Source organism: Biomphalaria glabrata, chromosome 2 (genome assembly GCF_947242115.1).
Source record: "Biomphalaria glabrata chromosome 2, xgBioGlab47.1, whole genome shotgun sequence".
NCBI classification, from domain to species: Eukaryota; Metazoa; Mollusca; class Gastropoda; family Planorbidae; genus Biomphalaria; species Biomphalaria glabrata.
Window position 1 is genome coordinate 42,501,918 of NC_074712.1, and position 27,548 is coordinate 42,529,465.

Genomic DNA, 27,548 nt, shown 5'->3' on the forward strand with positions numbered 1-27,548 from the left:
AAGTGATGTCATGTTACAAGATCATCACATGACCTTTTAAAAAACTTTACATGATAGCTCTGCAGGTGGTTTGTGCTTTCCCGAAAGAATTATTTCTAAGCTTTAGTATATTTACATAGCCAAAAATCGTGTAAGAGAAAGACCAGTCACTTTAATTTTACATCTTTTTTAAAGTGCTGGCTAAATTAGTTCATCATATTTAACAAACAGTTTTATTTTCATACTCAGCAACTGCACTGCACTTAGCAATAGCAGTCATTTTTTTAAAATCACTTATTTATCTTACAACTGATTCTTCAGTGAGTAATGCTCTACAAAACAAACAAAAACACAGAATAGTGTGATGAAACATATCTAATTTAATTATTGAATTAAAATAACAGTCACACAATCCATCTCACCTAAGTTATGACAGTATTATAACATAATTACTCTAAATATGCCACTCCAGCAGTTTTCTGCAAGTCCATCTAGTCTGTGAGTGAAAATATCAAAGCAAACAGGTTACATCAAAATGGAATGGATAACTTAAAAAATTGGACAACAGTACACACAGAGAGATGCTGATGCATTTGTAATTGTATACCTTTACCCAGAATGTATCAGGGCAGAGAGCATATAATAATGTAAAACATAGCATGATCTACAAGTCTTTAAATATCTTCATTTATATACACGCACAAAAAAATTGGTGAAATACAAATAACCTTTCAAGAAATATTTACTATCATCACAGATATAAAAAGTGAACAAAAGCAAAAAATGGTAAATCTACCATTAACAGCTGAAAATAATATAACTGGATTTGTTTAAAATCATTGAACAGTATAAACAGGTGCCACCAGATGGGTAGTATAAGAGTCACATTTTATCTCATGTAAACACAAATTCTAAAAGCTTCCAGGTTCTACAAGAATATTTCTTCAGCTTTTAAGGATTAACAAAAAAAAAAGTGGTCAAGGAAAGTAATCTGTTCTGAAATTTTATAAATTATGTAACAAACCAGGCTTTGAGAAACAGACATCTGCACTCATTGTTTTTAGCACCAGAAAAAATATTGAATCATATAACATTCTATTGTCTCCAACAAAAAATCTCTACCTCAAGTGTCACTATGAAATACATCTGTAGCACCAATGAATGTAGGCACTATCACCATTCATTTGTATTCTTATGGAATTTTTCATTCATAGGATTTTAAAAAGAAATGACACTTTAGGTGAATAAAAGTAAAGCTTTGAATTGACAGCTCATTAATTAGTTTTGGCAACTGGTCTGAATGCAAATGAATAAATCAAGATTGTATAGCATTGAATTGTAATTTTTATTTCATCAATATAAATACTAGATTAAAACACATAGAATTAGACTGCATGGTCTTGTCCTCAGTACTCAACAGACAAATGATTAAAGCATCTTCCCTTCTCTCTGTAGTCCATAATATCCTTTTATTTTTATACTTCTCCACACACATCCCTGAATATATTATAGATTTTTTAAAGAAAAATATAAAATAATCCTTTACAGTTATGGCAGCCTTACCTTATTTTGTATTTTGATAGAACTGACTAAAATTTTAACAATATCTTTAGATCACTGAAATTTTCAAGGTTAAGATGTCATGGGAAAATTTTTGAATGGACCTATTCAAGGCATACCAAAACTGCAGAAATATCAAAATATTGCTAAGAAAAAATGTTTGTTTGTTCACTGACTGCTTACCAATATGAATATGCAGCATGAGAAATAAGATCATTTGGGTGTGAAATCTGTACATGGAGTTTTTGCACCTAATCCAACCAATTCACAAAGGTTTCATCAGTCTCACTAACACTGCTTTTTTTTTTTTTCAATCAATCAAGCAGATATGACAGTTTGCATTGAATGTCCTGGGTGCATGTACATTTTATACATTTGCCAGTGCCTTTTCTTCCACCTAGTGATAAAACCTTCTTCTCTAAACTGTCCCACTTTTTAGAATTGTTCCATGCTAAGTAGGTTCATATTTTACTTTGATTTCATAAACAATGAAAGAAATCCTTGCTTTTGATTCTGTAAATATCATAGTAATCCATTGATCCAACAAAGACAAACTCAAGAGACAACTTTCAGCTAATAAGGGTGAACAATGGTTAATGTGTATGTGTGAAAAAGTTGTGGATTATGCCTCTAGTAAAAACATCCACACCAAACCATTAAAACTTAAATTTCTTATCAGACTAGAGCAAATCATATTTAAACAAATTGATAAAAAAAATACAAATCAACTAGAATGAATCAACAAGTAAATCATGAATACACCCAATATACTTAAACAAAAAAAAAATTATATTTAACTTTAACCCTAGATTTTTGTATCATATATCAATTTCAATTAAAACTTGGACCAAAACAAGGTAAAGGATAATGAAAGACAGATATATGCTATTAACCAATCAGTAGTTCCATAAAAAAAAAAACAACAACAACAAAAGTTCAGTTTCTACAAGAAGTATGAGAGAATTAAGATGTTAATAATGTAAAGCTTTTTATAGATACTCTAAAAAAAAAAAAATGTAAATTGGAATGAACATTTGCAGCTGATGTAATGTAACAAAAACTTCTAGATTATATGTATGCAGTGGGTTGCTTGTTAACATACAAAGTAGCTAACATTGGAACCTAACGCATGACACATTGATTCATACAAATTTCATGTAACTGTAACAAAAACAAAAGCATTTTGGTTACCTAAAATATTTCCTTAAGTTACAAAATATATATATATTCTACTGAATGAAGTAAATTTCTAGGGCTATACCTTCTATTTGGGACGTGAAAGGAAAGATGACAAACAAAAAAAGTAAAATTTAAGTTAGCAATAAATACAAAGTCACAACCTTTAAGTATGGTCATTGCTTACAGATTCATGAAATCTTTCTTGTTCCTAATGTCTATATAGGGTTAGTAAGCAACTATAGATGTGCTTATTCTGCATACAAAAAAAATGATCTACATTATACTTTAATGCAACAATACAGCATTTAAAAATAAATTAAAAAGTCCAAACAATAAGGTAAATTGCTTTACTAAAATAACAATACAAATCTTCTTTAGACCTAATATTTTAATTATTTTTTAACTTTGCTATTTTCCCCTGTGCTACAGTTTACTCTAGCCTATACCATTAACTATTTAGGTTTAACAGAAATTCTTCATCAACCTGGATGACAATTATAAAGAGAACAAAGTTTAAAAACCATTCAATTCTATTGCACAATTCTTGCTTTAAAATGTAAGAGGCACCCAAAGATCAAGTAAAAATTGTCTAAGCTGGATAGAATTAATTGGAAGAGGGATTAAAAAAAACAAGTACTTAGTTTGGATAACAAAATTATTGTGACCAGTAATTTTTTTTTGGAATAAATAAGTGAAACAAATCAATATAAAACCTGTTTCCATGGGCCTCCACACGAAACTATTGTGGCAGCACTTTCTCATTAATGACACAAATGATTGTGAGTTGTGTGTAAATAGAGCTTAAAATTATGGCAAAATATCTTTTTTTTTCTTAAAGAAGGGAACAATAATAAAAATTATAATAATAAACAATCAAATTGAAGAAGATGACAGGACACCTCATTGCTGTCCAAAACTTCTTAATCACATAATATTCAAAACATATCACGGTGTCCATTAACTAGAAAACAAAAACACTGCAAATAATGTGGGAAATTGAATTTCCCAATAATTTACATCAAACAACAATAGTTATACTGAATAAGACACAAATTGCTCCAATTACTACAACCCTAATTATCTAACATTTAAAGATGATTTTCTAAAGACTATTGATTGCAAAATAATGGCAATTATTAACAAACTCACTTTTATATCTCTATGTCAGAGGCTAATCCATTTATAATAAATTTTTAGCACACAATATACACACAAAAACAAACTTATCTTAATAACAATACACCCTTTCCTAAGTTTCATTGATAAATCAAACAGTTTTATTGTTACAACCAGTTTTAGAAGGAAAAATAAGGATAGACTTTTATTTTTTCGTAACTGAGAAGGGTTCGGCTTTGACCTGGTGCCTTTTATGCTTACGAGGCCAAGTTCCAGTATCGAAGGCTGTAGCTGGTACAACGATGGTGGCCCTGCCAACTATTTCTCCCCCAGTAGGAGAAGTTTCAGTTCTGTACATATTCTGAATTGAGACTGCTGTACCCATGGATGGTGAGTCTCTGGGCAGTGAGTCTTGGTTAAATTCATCCTCATCATTAAAGCTCATATTGGCAAAACCTGATGAGCTGACCTCCCTGCTTGATCTCTTACTGTTTGGACCTTTTACCTTCAGCCTTTGGTATCTTCCTTCATCATCAAACTCGTCTGGTGCTTCCCACTCTGCTTCATCTTGGTGAGCTGAAGTCCACGTTGATGTGCCTACCAGTTGCACGGAAGATGCAACAGGAAGATCTCCAGGACGTTGAATATTGGGCCTAGTTGTAGGAGGGGCAGGCCTAACAACAGTTTGATTAAACATGTGGTGTTGAAAAGCATGGGAGTGTCTCATGTCCTGATGACTTGCCTGTGGGACAATAGGATGGCTAATTTTCTGAGTCTGTTGGGAATTGGGCTTACTCTGTGATACGCTTTCCAAGACAGACTTCTGGATGTTGGGCTGGTTATTATTATGTGATTGTGCCATTGGTAAAAAATGCTGTGTTTGTGTATTCCATGTTGGGTTTGTGTGGGACATGGAAATATGTCTGTATTGCGCATTGTATGACATGTTATTGGGATGCTGACTCTCCTGTGACACTCCACCAATGTAATGCTGACCCTGGTTGTTAATAACTATATCATTTTTTCTGGTGCCCATGTAATCAGTATTTGGACCTGTCATGCCAACAGGATTCAAAACCACTTTTGCAGGAATGGTACTGGCAGCAGAAGATGGCATGGGAAGTGGGTTAATGCTTCCTTTCTTCATGGAACGCTTCATTGCTTTGTTTAGAGGCACAGCTCCAAAAGGATCTTCAGGAATATTGCTGATTATACTTTCCAGCTCGGCATGACCAGACATAGTTAAGGTGTCATTTTGTTTTGGGTATTCATAGTTTCTGCCTATCTGTTGACTGGACAAGTAGTCACTGCTGACACTGTTAGAACAACCACTTAACTGTTGAAGACTACCTGGCTGTGCTTCATCTGGAGTCTTGATGTACATGATGTCCTCCATTGAGAGTGACACAGTGCTGGAAGATGGCCCGGAAGAGATATTACTATGAGAGGTGTGAAATGGTGTACTACCGAAAATGTCAGCTTGATCTGTTTTTTTAGATACCAGAAAATCACCAGAGGTAGCTGTTATTGAGGTGGAACTTCCAGGACTAGTCACTGTAGATGATGTATTGCTTTTGACAGGCTTATACTTGAAAGGGGCACTATCAAATACATCAGTTGATGTTGAGTTGATAGAAGATGTCCCTGAAGCTTGAACAGATGCTGGGGTTGATGTTTTAGATGATTTAGGCTTAAACGGTGCTGCTGAGAAAACATCAAAACCACTTTCAAGTTCTGGTGATATGACTGATGACGATGTGGTCATTGCAGAATGATCAACATCAGCCTCTGCTGGCTCACAAGCTAAAGTGATTTGATCCTTCAGATAGCCAAAAGATTTTTCAGTGAGCTGTCTGGCACCATTCTGTTCCATTGCTGTGTGACCGGCATTGGATAATCCTTGCTGGTTTGGGAAGTAATATTGCACTGGGTTAGGAACATTGTGTGCCTGTGGCCATCCTTGGGCCTGACCTACATAAGCATCCTGAAGTTCATCATCATCCAACAATGGCTTTACACCATATTCATGGCCAACTATTCTGTCTGCCCCAGTAACATACTTAACATTGACACTGTCAGCTTCATTGCTTCCTGACTTGATTGCAACAGACACAGCCAGATCCACTGGCCTTGAACCAAACTCATCATCCAGCTCTTGATAGTCAAAGTTGTTGGCCTGCTGGGTTTTCAGTGACGGGTGATCCTCCTCAGCATAAGAAGAGCTAGACTCTTTGCGACCTCTTGGCTCAAGTTTACTTATAGCTGCACTTACTAGATTAAGCTGATGACCATCATCATACACAGCAGCCTTTGTTCCCTCTTGTCCAAAAATTGGCACATTCTCTTTGTTTCTACCATCATAAACATCATCTGTTTCATCTGAATCAATCAGCTGGGAATACTTAGTTCTGCCCAACGCTGCCCGCAGCTGACCAGTGCCTAGGAAATCCCTTGAACGAGTTTCTGAGCCTTGCTCAGCAGCAGCCAGAGTGTCAGAAAGAGCTGCAGATTGGAGTTTGACTTTTTCAGTTGTCTTGGTATTAACTCTATTATCTGAGCCACTGTCACTTGAGGATCCATCCAATGATATTTCTACAAAAGAAATGTTAAAAATGTTAAATTCATAATCAGCCAAAGTTACTACCAGGCTTTATAGGAATGACAGACATAAAAGCAAATAAATACACATCTATCTAAATAAATAATAAATATTTCTAATGAACAAATTCTAGTTATTAAATGTTAATGCTTAACTGAAACTATTCTTAAAGGGTTAGTAGCTTCTATTAGAACCAACATGCAAGAGATAATAATTTATTCATTATCCAGTTAAGGTAGAAATAAGAAAACATGCCTGCTTAATAGAAAAGCTGATGCAGCTGTGTTACAGGCTTAGTTACCATTTGCATCATTCATGATTACAACACCCAAAGGCAAATATTAACATGAGACGTAACTTAGAGTGAACAATAGTATTTATTGATCGCATAAAACTAAATACACTAACAAAACATGAGTTTTGACAATACAGAATGATAAAAAAAATTATAATTGATTTGTTCTAGCATACATACACACACACAACATTCCAAATAAGAATAAGAAATAAGGAAGGAAAGATAACAGACTTTTATGAGACATTGCTACATTCTTATTAAAGCCAAGGGAAAGATAACAGACTTTCATGAGACATTGCTAAATTCTTATTAAACTAAAATTTGAAATACAAAAACATCTTTACAATAAATGATTACAAAGTATGTAGGGATTTCTAAAAAGTAGAATGACTTATTGCAATGGAATTTTTGTTTGGTTTAAAAAAAAACAAGCTTTATGTAAAGATGGACTATAAAATAAGAAGAAAATAATATGTTAATTATATATTTCATTTTAAACCATCATATATCAAAAACTTTAGCAATTATTTAACACTATATTGCCATTAGCTAGTAAACTGAAACTGAGCAACCAATAAATCCTCTGTAATATATGTACATTTACACACAAATTACATATCTAAAGTAAATTAGATTAGTGTGTGTCACATCTCTAGTCACAACTAAATGTATCTTTATTCTGAGAGAAACAGCATCTAAATCTTTTTTTTTTAAACAAAATCTTTAGTTGGAAATAAAACATAAAAGTTTGATGTTCAAGCAAGTGCAGAAGATAATGCACATTAAAACACACCTGCTTAAGTGCAGGTCAAAAAGTAGTAATGCTACAAAATTATGGAGGAGAACATGTCACTCACATCATCTATGCCAATACCACACAAACATGCATGCTAAGACAGTTCCAATCACATTCCACACATAGGCGCACATATACATGTACACACAAACACACATATTATTGTATGTGCACTAAGACCACGCTACAGGATATCCTCCAACTAAGAACATAGAGGAGGGGAAGTAGAGACACAGTATTCATGGTGATAGATACTACCAAGTACAAGTGCTGCATGTGCTGTCACAATATGGACAAGGGAGTGAATAGTATTTGTATATTTATAAAACAGTGAAAAAGAAAGAAAATGGAAAATAAAGATGACCCTCCCACCAGCTAACAAAGTTTCTTCATAACTTTATAGGCTAGTGATCACAGTAGTGACATTGGACATATGATGCTTTTGGACATATGATGCTTTTGTTAAGTGTGTGTACACTTTAAACTTAAATGGTGCCAGAGCCTATAATTTGCTTCTAGTTATGGCTATTGAAGTAAATAAAATGTGACCATAAAACAAATGTAATGCATTCTGTCACTTATTATAATTTCACTTGTTTTCATTGTTGACACTATTGAAGAAAAAGGTGATTATCTTGAAAAGAAACTAAAAGCATTTCAGAAAAAAAAAGGCTGAAAACATTGTTAAAGCAAAGTGGACTGAGGTCATTACAAAATAATCAAGAGAAGAATAAGTTTTAAAAAAAGTATACCTAAATAATACAGAAAATAGACAAGGACAAACCGAGTTTTCTTGAAATGTAATTTCAAGTTAATCTTATCTTTTCTTATTATTGTAAACACATTTCAAAATTTTGTAATCATAATAAAAAAAAATGAATACATTTCTTATGACAAATATTTGTTCAATAATAAACATCATTCAATGGCCATTACATAAATTGACAAATAAGTTACCTATATGGTTCATGTTAACTTACTGTAATACTTTCATTATATGACTAACATTTGTATAATATTTTTTAGACTCTTTATCTTTATATGTATATATTACATGCAAAAAAAAAAAAAAACATTCTGTGAAAAAAAAAAAAAAAAAACTATTCCTAAAACTAATAGAAATGGATTTGAAGTAGAAACTCTATCAAGAACATCAACTCAAAAGATTTGTGGATTTTTTTCTTTCTTTATAACAAATGGTAATGAAAAGGAAAAAAAATATAGCATTTCATACAAGTGGATTTTCATAACATAAGAGATCTCATCTCGTGGATACTTAACATAGACAACTGCTGTAAATCTGTGGTGAAGATCAAAAGTTTTCTCCATCAAATCAATAACTAATGGACTTTGTAAATAATACTGAAACATTCCTATCAATGTTAAGAAAGCATTCTAGCCTTTCAAAATTCTTTGTTTAAAACTTAAAAAGATGCACGATCATTTCACTAACCCATTTACTTTCACAAAGAAATATCAATATACTTAACAATCAGTATATAAATATTTCAAATTGGAAACATTAAAAACTGACCAGCTTTAACAATAATGGAAAATAAATGCTCTTACTTTATTTTAAGAATGTAAACATATTTAAGAGATTTTAAAAAATAATTTAAATTGTTTTGATAATTAAAAACAAAACACTTCCTACTTTATAACTTATCATCATATTATTTTCGCACACAAACAAATACACATAAAAAAAAAACAAGCTAATTCAAAAATTGAGCCAATACTGGAATGTCTTAAAGTTTCAGACAATAATAACATTAATAATATCACTTTATGTCACAGCCTAAACTATTTTTTTTCCCTTAACTATAAACCTATCTATTCAGCATACAATTCATTATAAGTAAACAGATCTTTTATAACAGTTGGCTTATCATGTATCTAGCCAAGAGGGACAGATGAATCCATTAAGATAAATATATTAAGAATTTTTTTCCCTTAAAAAGTAACTCATTAAAACTTATAGAGGAAAAAAAAAACTGCCCCACTATCAAGTATCAACATGTAACAAGAAACTGCATCACCATTACCAACACAACATTTTCAACCTTAGAAGGATGCAACAGAAAGAACGAGGTAATAAGTTCATAAAGATACACATCTGAATCTGAACCAGTGTGGCACTACAGCTTGGTGACCATACTTTTCAAGGTTGCAGGAGCAATCTAGCCACTGACCCCCCAAGAGCTTCAAAAAGAATTATAAAGAATTGCCTTGAATAGGAAACCAAAGCAAAGTAAAGCACAGATAAAATAATAGCTATTATTATTACCTCTAAAACATTTCAACAGGGAGTAGTAAAGAAAAATCAAATAAAAGTAGTTTAATTCATTCCCACCCATAAATTTTCCATACTAACATTGTTTCAAAAACTTTCTAAAATCAATCTTGGAAATCACATTTTTTAACAAGTATTTTCTACAAATCAATGCTTTCTTTAAACTGAGGTTTATTTCATTATGCAGCAAAGCCATAAATAAAATGTAGACTTTTATATAAATAAAGGGAGAAAGTGGCTGAGTAACTTTTATTTGTTGTATTTGTTTTCAATGACTGACAGGAAATTCCTAGACTAAGAGATAATGAGGAGAGGTGAAAATTCAGCAAAATATAGAGACAAGATTGGTTGTCCATGAGACTCACATGTGCATGGACCCAAGACAGCCTAAAAAGTTTAACCCAAGGGTATGCTGGTTTATTAACATTGAGTTGAGAGAGATGACACACTTTTTTTTTTCCTTTTTTAAGCTTCCACTTGTTATATTGTTATAACCTCACTTGTTTTCATAGTGGATAACATTTAGATAAAGAAAAACGTGCTTAACTTGGTGATGGTTTTCCTTGCCTGAAAAAAAAGGCTGAAAACGTCTTATAACCTATTTTATTCCCAACTAGAAAGTAAGCCATTAACATAATACAGAAAAAAGAACTCTGAGTAAAACATCAAATTACAAGAACACAATCAATGGACTGAGCTGTGGTTTATCTGGATAACAAACAACAAGACTAAAACCAAATTTTAAAAAAGTTGCTACTTTAGACTTGAACACATGCTACAAAATAATTCCCTGTGTAGTCCTAGCTTTGTCAAATGCCATGACTTGGAAGATAAATACATGTGCTACTATATTCACAACTATGAAATTTGATTTCATGTAGATAGATTTGTTGTCATGATTGCACTTGGTCAAAATACTTAAATACTTTGACTACAATGAAAACACCAAAAAAAAAAATGATGCACTTTTATCTCAATACTAAATGATTAAAAAAGAACTATGTACAGTGATTCTAATTTCAAAGCTTAAACATGCAAATGATAAAGAACAAAAACTTTTGTCATTAACATAGAACTAAAAGCTGAGAATAAGCATAGAAATAACCTAGCTACTTAATAGAATGGTATATGTATCAATGATGCAAAGGAATTCAAATTATTTTTTTTTAAAGTTCTCTTTCATCAGCTATCATTAAGAACTTGCATATTGAATTCAAGTGGGACAGGAATAAGCTGTGAAGTTTTTAATATGATTCCTCTAGTTGTATTAAGCAGACAGACTTCTGGGGATGAATGGTCACCTATTTTTCTGTAGTCTTTCCATGGCCAAGTATTACCAGTTATGGCCTGGGAAAATAAATGTGTGCCACAAGTTAGTCACAGCCAACCAGTTTTGTGGTTGTTATTTTTTTTTTGTCCTTTTTATTTTTTGTGTTTTTTTTTTTCAAGTTAAAAATATAGAGAAAAATCTTCATTGACAAGTTTAGTTCTTGACAGCTCAATATCAACAGGTAAAATTTAAAAACAGAAAAGGATATCTTCTAAATGAAAAATAAAAATGTGTATTAGTCTCTACAATAGAAGAAGTACCATCTATATTTCATTCATAATTTTTTGTATATTACTTGATAGATTGAAAATTGCTATCTTACATAGAAAATAAAAATCAACATAACATTTTTATTTTTTATCAATCATTTCCTTAATAGCATCAAACTTACCAATTAAAAGTGTTTGATACCAGAGAATAAAAGATCTTTTCTAGTCTCTAAAAATTTTCTACATCTTTAGTGAAAGTAACAAAAAAAAAAAAACAGATAGTGTTGTGTTATGTATATGTGTGTATACATATGCACGGAGGGATAGGATGGAAAAAATGTACAAAAAAATTAGATTGATTCAATACAATAGAGACAAATATAAAGTGAGATTAAATTTTAAAGTGAAGTTTTGTAATTGAATAAGAATTGTAAAAACTGTTGGCACACAAATATTACTTGCTGTCACATTTATTTGCCCCAGGCCTTCAAATACACTTTAAATTACATATTTGGATAAATAGTTTTAACCAAAACAACAAACCTAAGGTATGTTTAATACAAAAGCTAAGTCTACTCATCGCAAAGTTTTTAATTTGAAATTAAAAAATTCTTGTTGATGATTCCAAGCCACAAATAAAAAATTTAAATGAATTTCAGGATGTATAAAATAACATTTTGCATTCTTAAAATTGAATATTATTTAATTAATTAAAATTTAGTAGTTTTTCACACATTTATTTTATAAAGAAAAAAAAAAAAAGAATGTATATAACTAACATCATGCTAAATAAAATATCTGGGAACATATACATAATGAAGGGAGAAATATCATACATACTACCTCGCAAAATCTATATAGCTCATTAATATTGGTGAGAGAAATGAATGCAGGGTTAACAAAATAAAGAAAAAAATTAAAATCTAACCAAAGAAGTAAATTAACAGCCACCTTTATGCGCAAGCAATTAAAAAGAAAAAAGTGACTTTAGAACCAAGTAAAATAAAAAAAAACTGAGAACAATGATGCAATGAATATTATCTGTCATCAAAATAATGAATGCCCACATAACCAAACTGTAAGATATTGGCCAAAGCTGTTTCAACTGACTTACTTTTACGTGCAACTGTCAAAATAATAGCAAGATAAGTTGATATAGCACCAAAACAAAACTACAATTTACTTTTTCTCCTGTTATATTAGATTTAGACTATTTTTTAAATTATTAAATGTTGTATTTGGTTAAAACAGGAAAAATGCAGGCTATTTCAACATTGTTTTTTTTTCTAGAAATAAAAGTAATAACAGTTTAATAGTTAACATTTCAATCAAAACTTAAATTAAAAGACAACATATAAAGGGGTATTTAAAATTTAGAAAATACAGACTATAGCGCACAAATATCTTTATAACTAGTGGCGTAGCTGACATTTTTTTTTTTTTATACAAAGAGAAGGTAGGTGGCAAGGCAGAGGTAAATAAGCTCACATTTTATCCTCCTAAAAAGGAATGTAATTTAGTTAAGGTCACTTGGAAAATAAGGCTATGGAGGAGTACAGCAGTATGTTGCTCCTCACTGTACAGCCAGTTACACCCCTATTCATAATAAGATCTGTTTAAATATTAGAAATTAAATGTTCACACTGCACAGCACACAAAACATATAAACAGGCATACATCACACTGCTGTGTAAAATAGCTTTCAATGCTAGAAACTAAAAGTATTAAAAATAAAGAAAACACTAAACACATAACTCAGTCATTATTTTTCTCTTCATAGCTAGGAGAGTGGAAGGAGTTTCACCTACCAGCTTTTTTGAATGGAGCATTACAAAACGGGTCTGACGAGTCAGAGCCGGACATCACAAGATCTTCGCGACTTTTTACATTGGAAATGCCTAAGATATGATATGGTATGGGGGAAAAGAAGACAAGCAAACACAAATTAACTCTCAGTATTGTATGTAGTATTATCAAATAGTGGGACATGGGGAGGGACAGATGTTTTGTGTATTACAAGCAGAGATCATTACAATTAAAATCCTTTTCTGACCTATTGCAATCTATATTTTAGAGATCTGAAACCAGACAATGTCAGAAAAAAACTTTAAATGACTGGTATAATTAGGATTAAACTGTGTTAGCTCAATATATTTAAAATTGTTAGAAATTCTTGTTAGCAGAATTAATTGAAATTTAATCCTGACTTAACCCTGTCCCTATTTTTGATGTTGTTTTTTGTAATCTTATAAATTCTTTACTTTTTAATTTATTTATAATAACACAATTTCCTAAATTTAAAAAAAATGCAGCTAGCTGAAAAGTTGCAAGAGAAATAAGAAAAAAAAACTACAAATTAAAAATAAAATAAACACACAATTTTGTCAGTTAAGTCAAAAAATAATGTGCAAAATATTTTTCAGTGACTAGAAAAGATCCCTTGATATAAAAAGAATGTGAAACAAATGATAAATTAGATGTTACTTTCTTTGTTAATTTCAAAAACAGAACCTTAAGGGGGTACATATCAGCCATCTTACTTACTTGTGTTAGAACCTCGCCTAATTTTATCAAACTCCTCACCAAACATCATATCATCTGTTTCAGCATTAAAATTGTCCTCAAATGGATTCCATTCAACTAGATCAGCTGAGAGAGGCCTTGTAAACTTTTGAGAACCTCTGAAATAAGATAGGTGTTTTTAATAGGACACAATCAGACAAGACAGAAAATGTAACACTAACCAGCTTAATACAAAAAGAAAGAAAATAACAATGAGACAAAAGGAATACAAAAACAAAGAGGTAGAGCCAAAATTTTCTAGACATTTAATGTATGCCATCCTGCAAAACACATGAGTGAAACAGATCAATGTTTTGTGAGAAACACTTTTAAAACACAAACCAAATTTTGCCAAATCCATTTGGCATGCTTATTCTTCTTTATTGTAATAGATGGGAGCATATCTGATGTCACCTGAATGGTCTTAAATTTTTATCAATCCATTTAAGATTATATGAGATTGGGATAATCTTAATTTAATTATTAATAATGAAGCTTTTGGGTATTTAAACTTCTCTTCCCTCAGGGACAGTATCATCATACTAGATGCACAAATTTCTAGCTGCTTCAAGGCAATTTGCTTTTCAATACAGTTAGACGAGACACGAAGAAATAAAACTTACAGTGGAGGTGGGGAATTGATGGGTGTGTTGGTGGCAGACTTTGATTTGGCCTCATTGGTTGTAGACAGTTGATTTCCATGGTATGCTCTGATGAAATGATGAAAGTATATTAATAGTTGTTATATTTTAAAATTTTTAAGACCTATTAGCTACAATTAACACTATTATAATTGAAAAAAATTAGATTAAATATTATTACAAACAAAAAATGTGTCTATTTAGGATGTGAAAGAAAAAAACATAATAAAATTTAATTTCTGACAAAGGCTTGTGATGAGTGGTAATGTTTAGTCAGTTTTAGGCCTTCAAATCAGCTAAAACATATAGTGTTATTAATTAATCTTCTGAACCAACAACATACATGTGTGTCTAAAACATTACCTGAAAGCACTGCCTTTACCACCCATAGTGAGAAAGGAAGTATCACTGACGTTGCGCCTGTGACGATTTACCCTGTTATCCACAGGAGGATTAAGTAAAAGTGAAGGCGACTGAAAGAAAAAAAAACAAAGAAACTATAACATAGCTTAAAGAGACTCTTAACCCTACCAGCCTTGAGCCCCCTGAAACAAACTGTCCATATGTCCTGAGCTCATGAGGGCCACGCTCTCTTTACTTACTATCTTTCAAACTCATCAAATGAAAATTCTGATTTATTCTTATTATTCTTAATAAAATTCTGACTCCTAAGAGTCTAAGTCTAAATGAACTAAAATATTGATCAACTTTAGGCTTATTACATGCCTACCTTTTACATGCCTGGTTCAGGTTGATTGCTAATTTTCAAAACAAATGTTCAACCAATCCAATTCATTGTAAACACATTGGTGCAGCCATTTGCAAAGCTAAACATGTGGTTTAATTACGATTGATTGGCTATTTTTACAGATTACCTCAAAAGAATGCCAGAGAACGGAAGAGCAAAGATTGTTTACCGGCAAAAAACAAAAGGCAGGCGGCCCAAAGCAGAGCATGAGTATAGTGGCTTGATGACGTAGAGGCAGATCTACAATAGCTAGTCCAGGCATGGAGACATAAAGCATAGGATAGATCAGAATGGAGAGATGTGCTAAAGCAGGCCAGGGCCCACCATGGGATGTAGCGCCACAATGATGGATGATGATGGATGGTTAGCTATTATTAGATTCTGACTCTCTTTTTTTCATGAAATGGGCAAAAAAGCTGTCTTTTGATGCATATTGTATACACATACCATTTTTAGAAACATGATCTTATCCCCTGATATCTAAATGAAATCTCATTTCAATAATGTCTTCTTCCTTCAGATAGGAGCTACAGCAACTTACTGTTAATACAAATCATTACCTTTCCTTTATATAATTAAGCCAACAAAGATATTTTTTTCCCGTTTAATAGTGTCTTACTAGTTAGTATATGGTCACAGTCGTAATAGTGATTTAGGTTTGAGTTTGTGGATCATATAAGAGTAAGCACATCTGACCTGAAGGAAGCTTCCTCAACATGTCTTAGGCAAAAAAAATATCTCTTATTGAGTATTCGACTTTAATGTTTACATTTATAAAAGGTGGAATAACCAAGGCAGCCAAATTCTACAAATATACTGAAACTTACTGAGCCAGGGTCTAAGCTTGGAATTCTATTTTGAGGAACAAATGGACGTTTAAAAGTTGTGTCACTCTGGGTTGCAAGGTTTGGGTCAGATTTTGATGTATCCTCTATTATATCATCATCAATGCTTATTAACTGAGCTGTCTTCACCTAGGAAGAAAACATTTAAATTTACAAAAGATAAAAAACACTTGGGATATCAGTAATAGCAGTTAATAAGATCAAAGTGTTGCTAAGTTTAGAATCAAAACCTCATTGCTTGAAACACTAGTGACTAGTCTTTCCCCAGATCCTCCCCTTTCATTCAGGGCGTGGTTGTAACTGGTACTTTGTGTTAGTGGAGCTTGCTGGTTAAATAGTGGCTGTGCCAATGGATTTGGATACATCTGGTACATACCCATCGGCTGTAAGTCATAAGTTAACATTTTTGTATACAGATTAAAGTAAATAAAAAAAAGCTATAATGCTAGTAAAAAAAATAAATAAAAATAAAAATAAAAAAAATTTGATGCAGCTGGGACAGAACAATAAAAGGCATAATTATAGGAAACACCCATCCATCCTTAAAACTAGTCTGACTGCCTCATTCTGATTTCCCTTGCTTTGACACCACCAAGTGGTCATTTCTATTCTGACTCCATAGCTAACAACAATGTCTGACAGTCTTAACAAGGAGCCTTTTTTTTTTGTGTTAATAGTTTTCTGTATTTGTTCAAAGCTGATAAAGACCCTTTGACGCAAACATCTATTGTTTTTTTTATTTTACTTTGGTCTAGCAGAGTTTCATATTTTTATCTCTATTTCTAAACAATTGTTCACTTCCCTGCAGCAATTTATCTTGTAAGAGCTAGGTGAAATTAAATTTAAAATCAAGCCTTAAGGTTTGGCACTATATATGCTGTTATATCTCTTGACTGAAATTGTAAATCATTCATAACTTTATCAGAATAAATTCTAAGTTATTGAAAGTTTCATAATAAATTATTATAATTAGTATATATCATTGAATTACCTTATTATATTATACTTTAAAAACCTAATAAGTATGTCAAAAAGCAACTATATTATTGTTTTTTTCAACCATACAGTGCACAGTTATTTAAACAAAAAAATAAAATTACAAATCATTCAAGTATTCAAAAAGTATAAAATTAAATACATACCTGTGAAAAGGACTGATGGGCATAGAAAGACTGATTGGATGTGTTCATGCTTCCATGGGGAAAGTTTGCAACAGTGGAAACTTGCTGAGGCACCATGCTATACATGGGCGATGCAGGAACAGCAGCGGGAGCAGCATATGGTGGTGACGTTGTTGGTGGTGGGCCTACATCAACTGGCAAAAAAAGTTCATAATTAAATGAGTTTTTAAAAGTTGAAACGCTTACCTAAAACAGAAGCTAACAAAACCCAGGAAGATATCTATTAAGGAATAAGAAGACCAGCATGATGGTTTTTTACAAATCCAATAGCTAAAAAAATATGACTTGGTGTATGGTTACCCTTGGATCAAAGCAAAGATGTTAAGCACATTGCAAAGAAAGGGTGGATACAATAATACATCAATAAACATGGCATTCATTTGCTTCAAAAGAGATCATACATGACTATCACTACATCTTTTGACATACAGAAATAACAAGAAAAACATAAAAAATGGGGAGGGGGGGGGGGAGAAAGAAAGGAATATCTGGGTGCATTTTACCGTTGTTGGTTTTTAAAAGCATTTACAGAACAAACAAAAAGGGAAAGGGGGGGGGGGGGGCGATTGATCTGAACTCCTCGGGCCAACATGCTAACCACTCTGTTAGTGAAGTACTTATGACTAGACAAGACCTATAAAGGGGACTGATTCAGCTTATACCACCACTTCAGTCAAGTACAATTTCTTTCCCTTGTTCAAGATACCAAACAAAATAATTAATTACCAATAGTTAAATATCTAATTGGTTAATTTTTTAAAAATTGATTCTTGTCTTGCCAGGTAAAAGAAATGATTGAACTAAATTTGAGCGTGATCTGAGATTTGGTGGGAGAAATAATGTGTACAAACTAAATACCAGACAGAGTGAGTTGATGTAAGGTTTGTAAAAATGTTATAATTTTAAAGTGAATATAATTCAACAATAACTTATTTTAAAAGAAACAAACAACCATTTCATGAAGTAATAAATATTTCAACAAGAGTCATGAATGCTGAAAGAAAACAAAGACATACCAACTGGAGTATTAGGATTGCTAGCAGTGGGGCGCCGCCTAGGTGCAATAGTTGTCTGTATAGGAAGTCCCAGGGTTGCAGATGTAGGTGCTGCCTGACCTTTTGGCCTCTGTCTAGGTGCTACTGTTGTACTTTCTACTATCACAGCTGCAGGGTTCCTTCAGAAGAAATAAGCACATAAGAAAATTATTTATAATGAAAACAAAAATTAAGCAAAGAAAGACATTAATTTGTTTTGTTAACAAAAAAGAAATACTTATCAAAACATTGCTCATTATTTAAGTAAAAACTTTTTGAGAATCAATATGTATTTAAATTAATTATGTAAAATTATATGTATTCAAAATGTGATTGTATTTGTACCAGACATGCTAAGGGACATGTGAGTTATATGTCAACTAAAGAGCGTAATTCAAAAGAAACAATTTAAGTAAAATCTTTTCTATCAAATTAAACTACCTCTATGCGTTACTTAAATCACTAGATATTTTTTCATTTATGGAGTAGACTATTTATTACATTGATTATCAAAAGTTATTTGATTATCTTGATAAATTTGAGAAACTTGATCTGTTTAATGGGGGATGAAAAAAAAAAAGACGTACTTCTGCCCTGTTGATTTCATCTGCTTTGCTTCAGATTCTGTCAATGGGAGTGGTAAGCTTTTAATATCAGGCACTGGTGAGGACTGTATGGAACACAAATTGTCAGGTTACTATTTGATTTACTTGTTTCTATTATTATACAATTCATTTTGCCCCAATAGAAGATGAATCTATTTCTACCAATGCTTACATTCATATTTGGAACGGGATTAGCTCTACCAGCTAAATGGAAAGCAACAGATGAAACTTGAAAAATATCTGGTCTTTTTGCTGGATCTTTTTGTAGCATAAAAGCTGAAAAGATTTTTATGTTTTGTTCAAACTTTTCTTTCTTACTAAAACTTAAAGAACAAACTAACATAAAAAAAAAAAGTTCAACCTATTAATGACATCAGCCCATTTGAAAATCTACATGAATCAGGAATTGTGTAGTTCACACTTTGTATTGCTAGTGAGCTTTCACCAAATGGAAGAGTAAAAAAACACAGTTTGTACAGGAGACAACCCAAAGCCTGAAACACACATTTGTATATTAGTTTCAAGAACTTAATAATTATTCAAAATATTTTTAGTAGCTTAATGAAAGTTTCATTTTCCTAATGGTGTGGTGAATTATTATTTACTATGTGCTCATGTTACATACAAACAGACAAGCAACTCTAGCAGTTCAGTCAAACTCACACCTAGATTATGTTCACAATTGTGACCATGAATTTGAGTGATAAGAGACCATTATTATCCAGAAAAAATTAGAATCTCTGTCAACTAATTTTCTGTTATTTCAAGAGTTCTATTACTTCCTAATCAGACAATACAGCTGGTGTAATTATATATAATGTAAATATGTTTAGAAAAATAGACTGTTACTATGCATATTAATGTACTGGTAACATGAAAATCTGGATGAAACTAATAAAACTATATAAACTAAGAATACTGAGGATCACCCAAGATGATATAGATTGCACATAGCTACCAATTAAACAAACATTTTTAAAGTGTTTTTTTTTTGTGTATAGTGTTTCATTATGCTACTATAGCAAGCTCAGGGAATTCTTGTCTAATATCTTATCTTGGAGAAGTCCTCAACAAACACTTTACTCAGCATGAGTTAAATCTTAAATTAAAAGCTCCAATTTCAATCACTAAATGTTCGTACCCAAATGTCAGCTTTAGTTGTGATTGGTGTTCCACCATAAAGATCTATCATTTCTGGAGCTCTATATGATAATGTTGTATATCTAGAAATGAAATATAGAAAAAAAAAAAAGTAATTTCTTACTCAATCAGTCAAATTCTGAGCCTAACATAATTTTGTTTAAAAAAAAAACAACTTCAGTAAGTATACCTTTAAATGAAAGCTAAAATAAATTTGACAAGAACTTAACATTCCTACTTTTGAATTTCTTCTTCTATTGCTGTAATTTTCTGTTGTGAAGGATCCATCACACGCCCTGTTGCACTTCCAAAATCACACAAGACATAGTTTCCTGCTTCTCCAAGAAGTATGTTTTCAACCTAAAAAAAAATAATGAGGTCAAGACATGGTACCTTTTGTGTTCCTGTATAAACCTAAGATGAAATGGAATCCTTACTTTTAAATCTCTATGAATGATTGGTGTTTGACAGTGATGAAGCCTTGACACTGCTTCACACACATCACAAAATATTTTAAGTATTTCTTTTTCTGAGAAACCAGAGTCTATTCTATCATTCATTTCTTGAATAACTGACCCTATAACAAAAAAAATATTTAAAAAAATTAAAAATAAGAATTTTTATGCTGGTCTAAAAATGAACAACCATAAAATAATATGTAATTGCTATCAAAACTATTTACATTTTTAATAAACTAATCTTAAGATAGAAAGGAATGGAAACAAGAAAAACATAAAAACATACTTTGAAAAAAAAAAAAAAAAAACAGAGCTTATATTAATGGTAATTGTATCAATTAGTTTGGATCAGTAATGTAGAGTTACAAAGAGACTTAGACATAATAAATCTTTGTGACTAGAAATATTTTTACCGGTTGTTTTTGTTTTTTAACTTTTAGCTTTCTCAATGCAATATGATCCTATCTCTTGCCTGGACCAGTTTGGGGGGGGGGGGGGGGGGAGAGAGGGAAGAAGGTGGTATCTTGGTGAATGTTTACAAGATCGTTTTTTTTTTAATGCAATAAAAAAAAAAGTTCGCTAAGACTTCAAAGGTTCTCAAGGGAACTAATTCAACTTATACCACCACATCTGTCAAGTATGATTTCTTTCCCTTGCTTAAGTACCAAACAAAATAATTAATAGTTAATTTACTAATTGGTTAATTTTTTTTATTGATTCTTGTGTTGTCAGAATAACATAGTTGTAAGCTTTGTAAAAAGACTGCCGACAGATCACCATCTGGTGCCTTAATGGTTCAAAAGACTAAGGGATAGGTGAAGATGAATTTTAACTCTTCAAGACCGTAATGACGCTGACAGCGTCCAGTCCCCCGGCCATGACAATGTAATGACGCTTCCAGCGTCCGATCACTATTTCCCTGTTTACTTCTTTTTCTTTTCTAATCCACGTTTTTAATCCCTTAAATGGTTTAAGGAAACGCTAGAGCGCCATTTTGAAAGTTTTTTCCTTCTGATACTTTTTGATCTAAGCTGTTTTTATTGTTCTAAATAAATTTTTTTGTAAGTGACTAGTGAATTTTTCGTTTTTTTTGCATCAGACATCATGGCTGACAGGCCTTCTTGCTGTTTTACTGCTGATCAGGCTCTAAATATCTTTTTAGATATGAATGATAGTGACATGAGTGACTTAGACTTAGAAAGAGATATAGAGCTAGAAAGTTATCATGAAAGCAATTTTCAAAATCAAGTGAGTCTGATAGTGATTTATTCATCTCTAGATCTAGTAAAAGTAGTAAACGAAAGGGGGCGTCACCCCAGCCAGGCCCTATAAGATCTAGAAAGAAACCTCACTAAAAGTGTAGATATTGATCAGGTTTGACAAAGTTATGTTTTTTAAATAGATAATTGGATAGTGTTTAATATTTCATACAATAATAATGATTGAGGACTGTTGGAATTTTCTTTTTTTACTTGGGAAAGTCAGTTTTTAAAGATCAAATTTAAAAAAAAAAAAATTTTCTTCTCTGAAATTACCTATTTTTTTTTTCAGTGACTATCTATAACATTGAAAGATAAATTATCTTGTAGTACATTCAATTTCCAACAAAATTTTATACAACATGTCTATGTTTTAACCAACAGAAAAGACAGAATGACGTTTATAAAAAGGCATATGTGATAAAAATTGTGGGGAAAAAAAAAAATTCCGGTAGAATGAGAAAAAAAATTATGGTTTTTAAGAGTTAAAATCATTATATTCATATATATTCAAGTTTCATTGGTTTGTATTGTTGTGCCTTTTTTTTTTTTTTAAATATTAGTGCTCAAAATATGTCTTTAAAAAAGTTGAGTTTATGACATTTCTCTAAAATAAACTTTGATAATACTGTGAACATCACAACAAAACGAAAATTTTTTTGTTACATTTAAGCAACATAATTCGACTATATAGTCTGAGGTGTCTCTATTTTTAGACCTTTAAAATACACAAACTTTATTTTGACATTTATAAAGAAAATTTTTAACATATTATTTTTTTATTTCAGCACCAAAAAACATTCTGTAAAAATGCCAAACTTTTTCTTATTAATTTAAAAAACAAAATTGCTTAGAAGAAAAAGTATCATTGAATATCAGATTTAGCTATCTTTGTCAAAATTCCAATAACCATCTTAATTTTTGTTAATTTTTTAAAACTATCTCTTAACGTAATTTAATTATTATTAAATTATTTATTAAATAGTTGAATATTTGAATCTCATTTTATAATGGATGTAAGTGAAATTTCATGAAAATATTAAACTGTTGTTCACATTTCTATGCAAGCCTACTTTAACTGTTTCAACATATAATTTATTTATACTTAAATAATTATTTTTCAGATTTTTTAAATCATCATGCTGGTTTTCCAGTTTTGTTTTTTTTTATTTTTCTATTTCAGCAGATTTCTAAAAGACCTAGAAAATCTAAGGTAGCTTCTATCTAAGTTAGAAGTCTTGTAGAATAAACATTAACTGATTTAATAACAGAGTTTACTAATTTAAACAATCACTACTATTATTCCATTTCAAAATAGGCAAACAATTTGTGCATTGAAAATAAATGTGTTTAAAAAATTGTAGATTCACATTTAGCTTATCGGCTAGGTTTAATTTTAACTTAATCATTTTACATATATATATTACTAAATTAAATCATACATAATACACAAAATCTATTCCCGAAAGCCTACCCCTGCAGAACTGCATGAGTATTAAGACTTCATAAACTCTATTCTGAGTTACATTGATACTGGACTCTATGTATCGAATAGTGTTTTTGTGGCCACTCAGATCTTTCTGTAAAAAAAAATAGTAAAAATATAAATTGTCTTTTAAACATAATATTAAGTTTAATAAATAATTTTTAAAAACATGTGAAAAACACATATCTGAGTTATTGTATATATATGTATTAAAAGGGAATTTGGTCTTTTAAAAGCCTTCTTGAAAAATTTGACAAAAGATGAACTGCGAAATATTGTATTATATATGTGTATAGTATATATATATATATACACACAAATAATTAGTATTTTGTACAATATAGTTTTTTTTTAGATTTAAATCTCTTTTTAAAGCTTTTCAAATACTTCACTTGTATTAACATATATATATTGTTACAATTTGACCACAAAAAATTTCACTTGGCTTACATATTATTACAATATAAGAATTAATTGTCTTTTATGATAAATATATATATGCAATTAATATCTTTAATGGTGAATGTATGTTTATAAGAAATCTTTACTTTATAAAATCCCAAATGATATCTTTTCATTTTAAGTACTCCAATCACTATATTTTTCTTACCATTATTTTAATCTCTTTCTGACAAACTGCCAAATCACGGTCATTGTTTACATACATCCGTTTAAGGGCAAGTCGACTTCGGTTTGGAAGTTTGACCAAGAAAACAATTGCAAAACCACCTATAAAGGAATAAAGGAACAACCATTAGTTAAGTAAGTTGAATTTTTTCTGGAAACGGAAAAAAAAAATGCATAGCATTAAATTTACAAATAATACATATATTTTTTTTAAGGACTTGTACATTTTTAATTTGGTATGAAGACAGTGGCAAATTTATTATTACTGCAAGCCATGACTGATACATATTCTGACTCATTCACTATTTCTCCCATTAAACTCCCCAAGGGTATCACACAATGTGGTGACAGTACATTGTTGGTAAACAAATGGCTTCGAGTTGGCACTTTGCCTCAGGCTATGCTCTGGCTGTGAAAAACGAGCAATGGATCAAGTCGTACTTAAATAAAGATTTAGTTGCTAAGACTCCTTCAGGCTGAGGGTTTGGTGAATAATTCCATTTAGTCAAATCTCAAGAGCTTTTGACTTTACTCTTTTGGGATAGTGTGAAAACACAACATATATCATTAATAAATAACACAAACCACTGCCTATCCAATCTTGTTGTTGAAAAAAAATATGTAAATACAATGTCTGTGTATTCTTAGTTATTTTTTTAAACAAATATTTAAATATTTTTAATTTGGTTAACTGTTAGTAACTGATAAATACATAAGTAATATATGAGTTTTTCTCCAGTACTGGTGAACAAAAGGTATTGGTTCACTAAAAATTCTAATTGAAATGTCACAGTTTTTTATTTCAATGCATTTAGAAATGGTTAATGTATAAATTTTGATATTTTGAGCTCTAAGGGTGCATATAATGCAGAGATGCTTACATGGCAAAATGGATTTTGTGTATTCTCACACCTGGAAATGTCTATTTTTAGGGGCAAATGTGTATTTTCCTAAATGTAAAGAAATATACTCAGGAAAGACCAGGGGCGTAGCTAGGAATTTTCCATCGTTTGGGAACGGGATGGGGGGAGGAGGGGCTTGACCTCTTTGGGGGCCCCTGCATTTTGCCATTTAGTACATTTTTCAAACTATCTACACATTTAGTCTTTGTCACATAGTCACATATCAGTCATATCTGCTGTCCTTGTCATTTGGCAATGATTTTATGATCATAATGCCAAAGTGATTACATCCTAGGCATATTTTATTGCTGATTCCACAATAGCAACAACAGAAAAAATCCATTAAAAAAAAAATGGTACTATTCTAGAAGTGAATTTAGACTTAAACCAGATGCAATGGTTTGCTTGGCTGGATCGGTGACATCTATTTTTTTGTTTTGTTGATTTCTTTACAAGGTATGCAGACACTGGAAATATTTTATCACATTTTGAAAGAATTCAGATTTCTTCTTTTTGAATATTTTGATCATTCTTTGCAGAGTCAGCAATGAAAGCTTTGGCATCTTCTACAATCAATATAAAATAAATCATCTAGCTAGAGTTTACACTAACAGAATTGACAGAATAGATCTATCTAGTCTAGATATAAGAGTAATTAATCAATAATGATTGCTATTTAATTTTAAAATTTAATAATCTTATTAGCTTTTTTCCAACAAGTTTTCAAAAGATAACAGAGTAATTTCTATAAGTGAAATAAACACAACATTAAAATATGAATAAATGATTATGATTGATAAAGGAACGAGGATCCGCCCACTGCTTGTTCCAATCACAATGTAAACAAATTGTCACTGCTGTGGTGGTAGATGAGATTGTAATGAAAAAAAGAAAACGAACATCAGGTAAAGCAAAGGCTCACCTTCTGCTATAACATCATCTACAACAACAGAATATCGACCTATCTGAAATGTTTTCCCTATAAAAGGGTTCTGTTGGTTGGAACCAAATAGTTTTTTCATTATGTGGCTCTTTAACCATTAAGGGTTAAAAGTTTCTAAACAAAAAAGTCCATTTTTCACCAAATTACTCATAGACGATGCGCGACAGCGAATAGCCACTTCCTGTTTAAGTATTACCACTTCCGTATTGACTTCAGTTTCGCTGAATTACGATTGACATTATTATCTTTAAAAAAAAAAATAATAACCCTCAGACTTTTCTAGTAAAATCTAGATCTGGTAGATTTATATCTAGAGTATATGTCATTAACTTGAATGCATTATTGTTTGTATTTACTAGTGATGAGCTACAGAAAGTATGTCCAATAGCCCTACATAAAAGAGTAACCAGGATATATCGAGGGGAGGATTAAATTGCTGTTAGGTCAAGGGGACGTACCTTTTATAGGCCTACATTTCCACACAGGGTGGCAAGAAATAGTATAGGCTACATTAATAGGATTTTTTTTTGACTAGGGGGTATAATGCTGGCTGGAAAAGGACAAAATAAATTGGGGGGGGGGGAGAGGAGGAATTAGATTTATGAGAGGTGGTGAAAAGGTTTTGATTTTTTTAAAATAAAAATAATAGGCCTATCCTTTACGAAGCAACCAAACACTGGTAAAACTGTCAGTTGCAAGAGTTCGTATGCACCGCTGGCGGATCCAGCTAAGGGAAAAGGGCGCCTAAACGAAAGTTCTGGATCTGCCCTTGGTAGGTTGCCTTGGAAAGTAGTTTAAATTGTGTAAAGGGGTGATTTTATCGGATTGGTTGATATGGGAAGGCCCGAGTACGCTACTCTGCCTCAACGTGGCATACTCGAGTGGAAGCATCGCTAGAGGAAGTGATTAGGCTAAATGAGTAGCAACACAAGTATTTAAGGTAATGCGAGAGCTTTCCAATTGCACAGTGCGGAGTTGAAAGAGAGCGTCCACGTCCCCGTCGATAATCCAAACGCCGTTCCCAAGGGACCGTTGCATCAATGGGTCACGGGGGTCACGGTCCTGCACGGTTAACTTAGTAAACTATATAGGAAAATGGCACAATCCTCGCTAAATATACTAGGACAAATTTATACCAATGCCCCTAGTGCCATTAGAGCATGGAATGGGTTATTGCCTGAGCCAGCCAGGAAAACCAATGAGATTCGAATGAAGTCTTTGGTTAACATGTATGACTAAATTGACCTATTAACACGCATAGGACGTAATCATTTTCACGTCTTTATTGGGCAACACAATTGCAGATTCTTTGGCCCACCAGGGAGGGCAAATTCCACCCACTGATGAGGCTGTAAGCTTTCATCAAGCCCTGGCTATAATACAAAAAACAAAAATGGAAAAGTGGTTTGAGTGCTGGGACAAGTCCCAAAAAGCCCGTGGAGTCTGGGAGCGCATGAGGCGCCCTGACCGCACTTCCCCGTGGTGGAGGCTGTCCAGGCCTGAGCAAGCTATTATAGCACAGTGCAGGACAGGCAATTTAACTGTCCTGTTGGCTCATATTTCTCGCGGCTGTGGCCAAATTTTGATTCACGGTGCCCCCGCTGCGGGGAAGAAGAGGAAACCGTGCCTCGTATTCTGTTTGACTGCCCCAGACTTGCTGATCTCCGTCTCGACAGGTCTGGGAAACCCAAAATTCTCGACCTGTATGGCGACATTTATGCAAGACAGCAGGGTTTCTGTCCAGGATTTGAGCCTCTC

The 27,548-nt window shown here is 32.0% G+C and overlaps 1 protein-coding gene across 3 annotated transcripts; it reads right to left on the reverse strand.

Annotated features, from left to right (window-relative positions):
- Positions 1–339: 339 nt before the first annotated feature.
- Positions 340–25,963, reverse strand: LOC106068812 (BMP-2-inducible protein kinase-like). 3 transcript variants are annotated; one of them, XM_056020675.1, is made up of 19 exons: positions 25,770–25,963; positions 23,929–24,047; positions 23,307–23,412; positions 20,553–20,692; positions 20,354–20,475; positions 20,117–20,198; positions 19,337–19,469; positions 19,148–19,251; positions 18,958–19,040; positions 18,353–18,510; positions 17,298–17,470; positions 16,386–16,538; positions 16,138–16,284; positions 14,926–15,035; positions 14,545–14,631; positions 13,904–14,040; positions 13,168–13,257; positions 12,474–12,485; positions 340–6,426 (listed from the first exon to the last, which is right to left on the reverse strand). In XM_056020675.1, the coding sequence occupies exons 1-19, from the start codon at positions 25,867–25,869 to the stop codon at positions 4,040–4,042; spliced, it is 4,443 nt and encodes a 1,480-aa protein (XP_055876650.1). In that variant the 5' UTR covers positions 25,870–25,963; the 3' UTR covers positions 340–4,039. The 3 variants fall into 3 exon arrangements, with proteins under 3 accessions (XP_055876650.1, XP_055876651.1, XP_055876652.1); XM_056020676.1 differs by lacking the exon at positions 12,474–12,485; XM_056020677.1 differs by lacking the exons at positions 12,474–12,485; positions 13,168–13,257.
- Between the last annotated feature and the right edge of the window lie 1,585 nt (positions 25,964–27,548).

What these genes read in the sequence shown, in the direction of transcription:
- LOC106068812 (XM_056020675.1), bottom strand. Translation starts at nt 25,869, where the DNA reads ATGAAAAAACTATTTGGTTCCAACCAACAGAACCCTTTTATAGGGAAA. An exon ending in AGATGATGTTATAGCAGAAG is followed by an intron (nt 24,048 to 25,769) that starts GTGAGCCTTTGC and finishes ATTCCTTTATAG; the next exon opens with GTGGTTTTGCAATTGTTTTC. An exon ending in CAAGCTTAGACCCTGGCTCA is followed by an intron (nt 15,036 to 16,137) that starts GTAAGTTTCAGT and finishes TTTTTCTTTCAG; the next exon opens with TCGCCTTCACTTTTACTTAA.